This window comes from Solenopsis invicta, chromosome 10, assembly GCF_016802725.1.
Source record: "Solenopsis invicta isolate M01_SB chromosome 10, UNIL_Sinv_3.0, whole genome shotgun sequence".
In the NCBI taxonomy this organism is placed as follows: domain Eukaryota; kingdom Metazoa; phylum Arthropoda; class Insecta; order Hymenoptera; family Formicidae; genus Solenopsis; species Solenopsis invicta.
Window position 1 is genome coordinate 964995 of NC_052673.1, and position 12069 is coordinate 977063.

Consider the following 12069-nt stretch of genomic DNA (forward strand, 5'->3'; position numbering starts at 1 on the left):
TTGTATCACGGAGTGTGAGGAAATATTGATTTAAAATAAATATTTTGTTAATTTCTTTTCAAATCGGAGTTCCTTCTTTTCTCGACCCTGGCACCGGCGAGCTAATCCGCGACCGCGAGAAAAGTCGTACCGTTACATCCTTTAGTTAATACGTGTTTTTGGTCTGGAATCTTCATAAATTAATTTGTAATACTTTTACAAGTATAAAAAAATTCTTCAGCAACTCTTGTTTATGCTTATCTAGAAAGCATTTGAAAAACATAGATATAAAATATTGTATATAAATATTGTAAGTAATTTTAACAAAAGAAAGAAGTTAGAGAAATGTATATTTTCACTGGTGAAAATTTTTCTCAGATTTTTTAAATAACGTTACCACGGTGTACAAGATCTATCTTAATACAAATAACAACAAACGATCGTCCCGTCAAATAGCTGTTGCTCATGAATCTGATCGAATTGCTGAAGGAATTAAAGCTCCAAGAGGAGCATTTACTTATTATATCTATATTTTTTATGTAGAATGCCAAATGTTGTGAAAACGTTTTTTATTATTTTTATTTTTATCTCATCTTAACTCCTGACTAGCTCTATATAATGTCAGAGTTGAAAAACTTTCTTTTTGTTTATTTACAAATGTTTAGTATAAAAAATTTTATTTTTGTTAGTGATTAAAATAAATATTTTATTTTTACTTTATTTCAATATTTCCATAAATAGAGTTTATAAAAATATAATACGTTACATGGGCCTAATCAGCTCAAATATTTTATGCTATCTTATATCTATGTGTATAACTGCACTATTTTACATTTATAACTGTTAAGTAATACTACAGAGGATTATTACTGCTACAAATGATTTAAAAATCAACGAAATTTGTATTTGTTTACTTATTTTCATTAATTACAGTTTATTACTTATTTTCATTAATTACAGTTGCGCTAATCACCGTAACAACCAAATGGCATTTTGCGCAAATATTTATCGCTTACAAGATCTATAAATACACACTGAGTTTCTATTTCAAAAGGTTGAATAAAGAAATATTTTCAATAACCCAGGAATCGTTGAACATAAGTATATTTAAAATCTTGGTCTGATAATAAAAGTTCTTTTTGCATCACAACCTCTTGTACTAGAAGTAGTACTTTTGTATGAGAAACGTTTATAATCTTTTTTATGACGACAATCATTTCATTATATGTTAAGATGAATGAATCATTATGTTTCTTATTAGCTACGTAATCTGCGGTATCTTATATCATTGTATATTCTTTTAAACGACAAACAATGTTCTAAATCAAGATTGTATTTGTTTACGCAAACATATTCCTCTGGTGAAAATGTACATATATTTTTTTTACCTAAAAGAATTACTCCTTCGCGTCTAATATAATGCTGCAACTTTTTCTATAAAACATTTTCACAAAACGGGATTACTGACTTGGTTGATATTCATTGTACAAAATAGGTAAATGACTATATATCACAAACTTGCGTACTATTTGCTTTACAATTTGATTTGGACTGTGCAACAACTGCAGCAAGTAACGGTTTTTTTCTTCGTACACAAAAGCATTATGGGTCCAAAGAGGACCCCAATTTAAAACACTTTGAGCAATGTGAATTAGAAGATGCACATTCAACACCATTGATGTTACACCAAAGTATTTGTTAAATAAAAAAATGTAATTTAAAAATGACTTGTGCGCTGAACGACATCCTCTCTTACTATAGATTTTTGTAAAAGAATATTTGTCGCTTTTGATAACATTGCAAAATGCTTCAAATATTTGTTTTCTAGAAAAACCTTTCAAACATGGCACATAATAAAAAATTAACCAAGATCTCCATTCAAACGCTTTTCAAATGCTAATTTGTGAAAGAGACCGTACGGATCTAGTAATAGATGTCAAAGCACATACATTAGTAAAACGTTCATCAATGGCAGAAATAATGTGTTTTATAGGGACGGCGACATGACAAGCTCAGCGCAGAGGGCAGCACCGAAATTGGGGACATGTCATAACGTTTACGCTTAATGAGTTGAGAGGTTTGGAGAATAGTGATTGTGCAAATTGATACAAAAATTAAGAATGGATTTTTCTAAAATGAAAATTGCAGAATTGAAGGAAGAATTGAGGAAGAGGGGAGCACCTTTGAGAGGAAAAAAAACTGAACTTATAGAAAGGTAAGTATAACGTTTCGTTTGTCAAGTTATTATTATTTTAATGAAAGATGGTCAAAAAGAAACATTATCTCGATATAAAGATATATATTTACAGTCTTCAACTAAGAACCTTAATAAACTGTTTGTAAGGCATAAAGGTTTGAGGTTAGAATAATGTTACTGTGCAAACTGTCATTAATTTTTATTTCTACCCTCCAGGTTGACAGCATATGTAAACAATAACAATTTTAATGTCGAAGTCAATTTAGATCCAGTCCTTTCCCAGTTTCTTCCTCCGGACGAACAATTTAAGGATATAAATGCTAATTCAATTTTACCAAAGATTACCAAGCTTCATATTAATCTTTATACAAGCAGGTAACTTGCATTCTGCAGTTGTATGAAATAAAAGTATTTCTACAGTTGTTAATTACCCATATTTTTTTATTCTTAGGTTTGAGAAAAAAGATGATATAGGTGAGGCTATGTACAAGGATAAGTTTTTAGAATATGTCAGATGCTGCAAGAGGGATGACATTTTCTTCTTTAAAGGACTGGTACATGCCCAGATGTACAAGAAAGTGACCTACAACGTGTATGTCAAGATTACAAATGAAGCTGTAATAGAAGCCAGTCATTGCGAATGTGCTGCAGGAGAAGGAGGCTCAGCTCACTGCAAACACGTTATTGTGCTGCTTCTTGGAATTGAACAAATGGTACATGAAGGTAATATAATATTGAGACAGGCATGTACTCAACAGTTACAAACTTTCCATAAACCAAAGAAGAAGTACCAAGGCACTCCATTGAAAGCTGCTTCCCTGCAAAGGAACCATTCTTTCAATCCTATTCAGTTTGATCCCAGACCTCCGAAATACAGGGGGAGATATAGCAAAGAAAGACTTCTTAATTTGTGTGCATCATTCAATTCGAGCATGCCTTTCAAGCACCTTCTTGTTCCCGCAAATCCCTATGGCGTGGAATTGGATCATACATATTCATGAGTGAATCCTAAAAATAAACTGCTTCAATCCATGCTCCTTCTTGATGTGGCAGATGAAGATGTGGTAAAAATAGAGATAGAAACTCGTGGTCAGTCTAATAATCCGCTATGGTTTATTCGTAGGAAAGTTCGTATGACAGCTAGACACTTTAAAGATTGCTGTATGGTTAAAACGGAAGAGGCTGCGAGATCACTTGCTTTAAGACTGCTGAATCCAAAGAAAATACACAGTGCGGCAATGGATCATGGTATCATTAATGAAGAGGTTGCCATCAGTAAATATATTGAATATACTGGAATTAAATTTAAGGTAGAAGAGTCAGGGTTAATTGTGTCAAAGAAACGCCCATATTTAGCTGTTTCACCAGATAGATTGTTGGGACAAAATGATCTAATTGAAGTAAAATGCCCATACTCCTCACGTAACAGTGTGATAAATCCATTTACTGTGCCATATTTGTACTTTGATGAAAAAGGTTTGAGTTTTTTTCTCTATGTTTGAAATCTGACCATCAATATATGTATCAAATTCAAGGTCAGTTATCAGTTGCGGAAAAAAAAGTTTGTTACCTGGTAGTTTATACCTATTGTGATTTAAAGATAATATTAATTGAACAAAATCCTATTTTTATTAGTGAAATGTTATTTAAACTTGATCTGTTTTATAAGAAGTATTTTCTTCCAGCTCTTTTAGATAAGTATTATTACAGACATTACTCAGAGTATATACTCAGGTTTTGACTTAAGCAACTAAATATCTTATATATTTTGCGGAGACAAAAATGTTTAAAAACAATATTTTATTTTTAAGTTATAATCTACCGGCATCAAGCCATGTTTTACAGATTATGCTAGTTACTTTTAAAATTATAACTTTTTTACATAAAGTCAATCAAAAATGAATATGATACGACAGATATGTAAAGAAGAAAATTGCAATTTTAGTTTTGTTTTTAATACTGTATCTACAGAGAGAGATGCTATATATAATTATTTATTATTAAATCTGTGAAAGTATTATTTTATATTTTATTCTACGTTGTCTTTTGTTATGTCTCAAATGTTTTGTATTTTATACAGTTTCATAGAATGTACTGTGATGTAGCTATATTGTTTTATTGTAAAATGTATAGCAACAAGTGATTTTAATACAGGCCTTTTCAGTATTGGATTGTATGTTCATGTGTAACTATGCTACAAGTAAAAAAAACAGTTTGCATTGCATTTATTTTGTATTTTATTTAGTTTATACAGAAAATTCCTGTGCAACATACCCAAAATTCTTTTTCAAATGGATATCCTTCTTTAAACCTTATGCATCTGCACTTACAATGTTTTCTCGAAAATTACAAAGAATACAGCACACATAGAAAATTTCACTTCCTAAAGTTACATAGCAAACAGGAAGTTCAGTTTTCAAAATTTTGTATGTCTTTGTTAAGCCTATGAGTCTCTCTATGTGGACTCTTTTGCTGGCAAGTTTGCGATCTTTAAGAAGAGTCATACCTGTTAACTGAGTCCTGCCCTTTAGAAAAGCTGGAATATTTATTGATACTTGTCTTGGCGCTAACAAATCTTGGACGGTAAATCCACGATCAGCCATTACAGAGTCACCAGGATCACACTTCTTAATAAGATCACTTCTTTTAACTATCGCTCTATCACTCACTGATCCCGCATAAGCTGGCGAAATATAGGAAATAAGTCCACTAGGTGTTGCACCAACTAATACTTTCAATGTGGTTTTGTTCTTGTATGTGCTAAAGGTTGCTTGCTTAAATGTAGGATTTGTAGGAGCAACGATAGGAAATTCTGTTCCATCTACTATAACCCTAGTTGAGGGAGATATCTGTTTAAATCCTGAAGGCATATAATACATTATGAGATCCTTGCTAGGCCATATGTCTATTTCAGACCACTGACAATACATAAAGTATATCCATGTAATAACAATATTCTGAATCGTCTTTTTGCTGACATTAAACATGAAAGCTAAACCTAAATCAGGTATGGCTCTCCTCAACTTAATGAGAGTTATAAATAATTGATCCTCAACACTAATATTTGATACCGTATTATAGCGATATTTTAGCTCATAAGCTGCTGGCCCTAAACTATATAAAACTAATTTGAATTTCTCTAAAGATTCAAGACCAGTATAGTACAGTATACCGTCTGGCTTGTTATCAAATGTATCTATAGTAAAAATATTATTCAAGAAGGTTTGAGTGGCAGCTTTAGTAAAAGTTTTATTTTCAGAAAGTTTAGCTTTTGCTTTAGGACAGGATGCTCTTTCTTCGATGCTTTGATTGACACTTGCGTTACATAAGTGTAACGACGAGAAATGCACATCGTGCACACACATGCGGATGCAATGCGTGCATCACATCGAATAGGCGACGGTCGGATGACGCGGCATAACAAAGCAGCAAAAAAGGGACACAAATAAACAAAGAAGCAAAGCTTGGACGGGTTCGAATCTTTCCGGGTCGCACGCGGTTATCACCCAGCCATAAACATCGTCTAGACGATGCGGCGCCGGTATTACAATTGCAGGGCGGTTGTAAATAATTGTCCTGTGACAATATCGGCGTCACTAGTCCTTGGACCGTCGGCAATCGTTCGTCGGCCGATCGTTTTCATTCGCTGCACTTGGAAGCCGAGCATCCGAATCGCCCAATCGGGCGAGGATCTCGGAAATCGGAACCAAGTGGGGTGATAGCCTGGCGATTCCTGAATTAATAAATAAGGGTCTGGAAGGCTCTCCGTTACCTTTTTTAAACCGACCACGTCGCGGTAGCAACCAAGTTTCGCTCTCCCTGCCGTGCTTCCGCGAGCTCGCCTATTCGAGATAACCAAGCGAAAGGTCGTACCTCTAATACGAACTCGGGGCGAAATACGCTCCCGAGCCGATAACAAAGGGCGATCGTCGCATGACGTCGTAGCCCTCTCGCTCAGCGAGAATACTCGGACCGCGCAACTGTCGTTAACGTGATAGTGTAACGCGATAATATAGTAGAAGAGACGCAATGTAAGTGGCAACTTTCAAACAAATAAATAAACGAAAACACAGTGACGAAAATTAAGTTTTTCCCACTGAACATAAGTTTGAGGTACTTCTCACTTCAATTTCACAACCGATAGGGATGTCAATTATGTAATGATTACTGTTTTCATTAGATAGAGGGAGAACTGGTTCCACAAGTTTGTCACTTTCTTCAATATCAGCAACTAGACATAAATCGGAAATGGGGCTCCTAACCATCAGCCTGTTCTGATTCAGTTTCAGCTCTCTTTGCTTCTGTCGTCTGGAACGAACATCTTGAAGCGAAGTGTCCAATTTTTTTTCCATGAAAATATGGATGGCACAGCATCTTTCTTCAAAATTTTTTTCACCAGTGTAACACCTGCGGAAAAAATATAATATTGTATATGACAGGTTATGTAGCACAGGTTATGTAACACTGTCCGCCAACTCTGTATAATAAAGAAGCTAATCACACTAAAATATAATAAACAAAAACATATGTTTCATTATATATCTATTAATTTTATTGTAAACTCACCACTTTCTAAGCCGGTAGTAATATAATCTTCAGGTCTAAAGTGGTTTGTGCACAGTCGCGAATCTGTATTTGGACAAAAATTGTCGCGTTTTATAGCGGTGATCCACCGCTTTTTCATTGCCTTGTCGCTCGGGAACCGATGCCCTCCCCTATTTCTGCAACCGTATGCCACACACATTCCCGGCATGTTTAATAAACGAAATATTCACACAGCTTTTCTCGTTAATATCGGTGACAGCTCGGTGTGTCTCCAATTTCGCTAGCGCCCCTAGCGGCTAAAAGTGGCACGCGCCGTCCCCATAGCTTTTTCGTCTTTGTCTCCTACTTTCTAGAATTTTTTATGACTGCTGTCGAAAAGCAATTCTTTATGCAATCGAATAACACCCAGAAGAATGCAATGCATATAGTTTGGCACAAAGCCAGCAATCAAATCAAAGAAATGCAGTTGTAACAATGGTGTTGGTCCTTTCACGCCTTTTACATATTTCTTTTTTACATTACATTCATTTCGTTTTGCATACGTTTTTTTCAATATCCTTTTTAGTAGATTCTGTTGTTCGTTTAGGTGTTTGCGGTATACATGGAGGAAATTTCTTTTACAGTATGATTTGCCTTTTGATAACAAAATGTACATGCATAGTAAGCATTAATACCAGACATATTTAACATCTGAAATCGAGTAACAGAATCTACAACAGTACATAAAGGAATTGCTTTACTTATTACATTTTTTCCATTGTGATTTCATTGAAAGCCAACTCAAGGGAGCAACTTGTTAGCTTGTTGTACAAAAGGTTGTAAGAAAATATTTTGATTTGGATCTTTCCAACATACAATCCGGCAAGTACACATGTTTACTCCTTTCTTTTGGTGGCAATTCATTAATAGTAGTGATGCCGCAAGACGAGACAAGACGAGATTTTCTGAAATCTCGTCTTGTCTCGAAAAAAATCTCGAAATGTATAGTCTCGTCTTGATCTCGAACCCAAAGATCTCGTCTTGTCTCGTCTTGTCTAGAAAATCTCGAAAATCTCAACATGTAATACGTTAATAGTAAATTTGGCAATATTGTTTTCGTTAATCATGTACATAAATATTACTACAATTATTTATTTGATTACGATTTAATTTTAATTAAAAAATATATACGATTATGTTTTAAAAATTATGCAGATATGTGACTTTTTTGAGAGCCATGGTGAAGTACCCTGCAGTACTAGCACTTTTCATCTGTTGCTGGAGATGATCAAAAATTAAAAAATACGATCGCAGTCGCGCAGTCAAATCTTTAGTGACGCTTGCGATCGTTTGTTTTCTAGCATCGAGTCTCCAAGTCGGAGACGATAGTCAGGCGGTAGTGATCGTGTTCTCGATTTAGCATTTTGTACGGTGTCAAACTGCCTCAGACGCATAAACGTCAGCTATCAATATTTAATAAAGTTAAGATTAAAAAAAGGTTTGAAAATGGCTACTAAAAGAAAAATAATCGATGAAAATATCAGTGAAGATGAAAGTGACACCGAAATAACTAATACAACATTAAAAATTGAAAACAATTTTAATATTAAAATAGTGAACAATACAAAAGTTGGAGTGTGTAAATTGTGCAAAGCTACAATCAAAATGACGAACTCAAATACAACTGGCCTTAAAAGACATCTGCAAAGGAATCATGTAAAAATTTATTTCAACAATATTTCCTTGCGACATTTCCAAATCTTTATGCGTATCTTCGAAACAAACATATATTCATGATATGTTTAAGCATTTTCCCTTATTCCATTATTAATTGCCCTATATTTCGCGATAGTAGTTCTAACTATAAATTATGTACAGTCTTCTAATGATAGAAAGATGTTACGAAAAGGCCTGTTTTTGCTGTTCTTGGGAAAAGTAAAATGAACATCATTTCTTATAGTTTTTGAGGCAAGAAATCTTATAGTGCTAGTTAAAATTACGTCACATGATGGGAATATCCAAAAAATTACGTTTAAATCGGGAAAACGCGTGGCATCTCAATTATTCGCCAGCCGAATCGATATGCTATACGTATTAATAGTACTCAATGTAATACATCATGTTTTGATATTAAATATATAGAATATTTTATTAAAATGCTATATTTATTAGCAAAAATATTAGACGCAACGGTGCTTGCATGAACGTGTTTGAGACAGCTTCCCTCGCCATAACGGGCCATCGTGCAAGCGAACAAAAACTTTCCTTTACGCCTGATAGTTTCGTTTTTAATATATCATTTTTATAAAATACAAAAACAGGCCTTTTTTGTAACATCCTTCTTTATTTTTTCTATCTATGAATTTCTATCTGTGTTTATTTTGCCTGTTACATTACATTTTTAATTTTTTAATTTACGTATTATTTTTTTATAATAACAGTTCCCCAAAAAATAGATATTTACCTTATTAACATATAATAATATACGTACAATCTTAGAACTATTTTTAATAATTAATTTAATTATCATTTAAATAAAAAAAATGATTAATGGAACTGCTTTATATAAATATGAAATCTGGTTATTTGTTATTTTATTTTTATAAATAGACCAATTTTTTAATTCAAAATTGAAAAATTTGTTAGTAACATTAAATATTTAATTTTTATTTATCTAGACAACGCCAAGTGTCACAAATGAAAATTTGGATCGCAAGATTGTCAAATGGATGGCAATGAAATACCTTCCTTTCAATTTCTTCGATGATGAAGAAACGCAAGAATTTTTTAGTTTCTTAAATCCAAAAATTAGTATGCCAAAACGTACCGCGATGCGAGCAAAGGTTGTGCAAATCTTTACGGAAATACAAAAGTCTGTAATTGACATCTTGAAGCAAAACAAATCAAAAATATCGTTTACATTGAATGGTTGGACATCTATTGCAGGAAAATTTTATTGAGGAATAACTGCACATTTTATTAACGACGACTGGAAATTGATTTCCGTTGCTTTAGATTTCGTCGCTTCAAATGGTCGTCACACAGGAAAAGATATCGCGGAAATCTTTTTTACATCTTTAAAAGATAAAAACATTTTGCACAAAATCTCCGGAATAACGTTAGATAACGCGGCGTCAAATACAACATTTATTGCAGAATTCGAAAAACTCACGGATAACAATTCATTGAACTTTGATCGTGAAAATCAAGACTTTCGTTGTATTGCGTATATTATAAATTTGGCTGTGCAGGATTTTCTAAAAAATTTAGGTATCGAAGAGACTTCTGAAGATAAAATATCTAAAGACAATGAGGAAGATTATGAATTCGATAAAACACCCATTCTTAAATTAAGAAGCATTTTTATAAAACTCAAAAGATCTGAACAACTTCGTAACAAATTAAAGAGTAGTTGTGACAAACACGAAGTATTTAGCGCCAATAATTGATGTAGCAACGCGTTAGAATTCAACTTTTGATATGATCGAATGCGGATTGTCATTACGTCCAGCTCTGAATGCACTTTGTAGCACTAGTGATGTTTTGAACATCTGATGTTTTCTGTTAATCGACGATGAATGGTATTTATCAAAACAGATTAACTTATTTTTAAAAAATTTCAATTTAGTTTCCACTCTTTTGGGAGGAGATAAGTATGCTACATTGCCGTTAGTTGTAGTAGCATTTAATATACTAGATAATACTAGATAAAGTAGAAAATACAACACAATTATTAAACGACAAAGAAGACAGATGTCAAACTGATGAAAATTTGCTTTTGGCATTTCAAGCAGCAAGGGATAAATTAATTAAATATTATAACAAAACCAATTGGATTTATTGTGTTATATTGCTGTTAGATCCTAGACATAAGTTAGAAACATTTAACTTGACTAATCGGGGGAAAGAGTTGCTTTGTCAATCGTTAGAAAAATTCAAAAAAATTTATAAGGAAAATTACTTCGAATCATCTTCTAATAAAGATAAATTGTCCGATTTGAACAATGTCACTTTTAACTCCGATCCACGTACTATTGATATAAATTCATTATATGAAAATAATTCTAGTAATAACGATTGGCATAAAGAAATTGATGAATATTTAAATTCTAAGAGAGCAAATAAAGATGAGGATATTTTAGAATGGTGGTCTAAGCACACGCATCTCTTCCCTTGTTTATCGAAAATAGCAAGAGACTTTTTGTGTATTTGCGCAACGTCGGTTCCATCGGAAAGATTATTTTCTACAGCAGGACTAATTATAACAAAACGTAGAAATAGATTATGCGAGGAATCGGCAAGATCTTTACTATGTTTAAATTCATGGGCGACGTGTTTAATATCTAAAAACTTATTTGGTGAATAAATGACTATATGATATGATATGAGTGTTAGTATATGCATTTTTCTATTTGTAATTGGTGTAATAAAGTGTTTAAATAATAATATGATTCGTGTATTACTTAACTTATAATAATATTATTTCAAGTATTAAGTTTAACGTGATCTCTGTGTATCAGGAAGACAATTACATTTATTATTTAAAATTTGAAAATTTTAAACCCGTTCAAATCTTCATCTTGATTTGTTAGAGTAATTGCATTCTAACTTATAAATTTTTCTAAAATGATTTTTAAATTAAAAAAATTATTTTGTGAAAATATTTAAATATATTTTTATCAGTGTTCGATTTTTTGAAATTAAAATTTTATTACCTTCTATCATTTTCATAATTTCTATCAATTTAAAAATATTTTACAAAAGAATAAAACAATATCTACAATTTTTCGAGACTCGAAATTTTCGAGAATCACGAATCCAAAATCTTGTCTCGTCTTGAAACTTAATATAAAAGTCTTGTCTTGATCTCGTCTCAAATTCGAGACAAGACGAGACGAGATTCTCGAAGTCTCGAATCTTGACGGCATCCCTAATTAATAGTAATATAAATGGGCCATATTGTTTTGCCACAAGATTTACTCATAGGAACACCATCAGTGTTAAATGAAGCGCCTAAAAATCTTTATTTTTTTTAACTCAAATGATATGTTTAATATTTTCTACAAAATCTCTTATTCCAACCTAAGTGGTATTTACTTAAAATAAATATCTTGTAATTGTGTAATCTAATAAAAATGATTTGAGTTTGTTCAAAAAAATGTATGAAATCTTTAAAGTGCGCCTATTATAAAGTGAATATACTTTTTCTACAAAATCCAAGTAGTAGTATTTGTATTCTACAAAATCTCTTATTTCAACCTAAGTGATATTTACTTAAAATAAATATTTTGAAATTATGTAATCTAATAAAAATGGTATGCGTTTGTTCAAAAAAAATGTATGAAATCTTTAAAGTGCGCCTATTATAA

At 32.4% G+C, this 12069-nt stretch overlaps 1 protein-coding gene across 1 annotated transcript; it reads right to left on the minus strand.

Annotated features, from left to right (window-relative positions):
• Window positions 1–3920: 3920 nt before the first annotated feature.
• Window positions 3921–6577, minus strand: LOC105198909. Its single transcript, XM_039454563.1, has one exon. It carries the CDS (start codon window positions 5539–5541, stop codon window positions 4489–4491), a length of 1053 nt encoding a protein of 350 aa, XP_039310497.1. The 5' UTR covers window positions 5542–6577; the 3' UTR covers window positions 3921–4488.
• Window positions 6578–12069: the final 5492 nt, after the last annotated feature.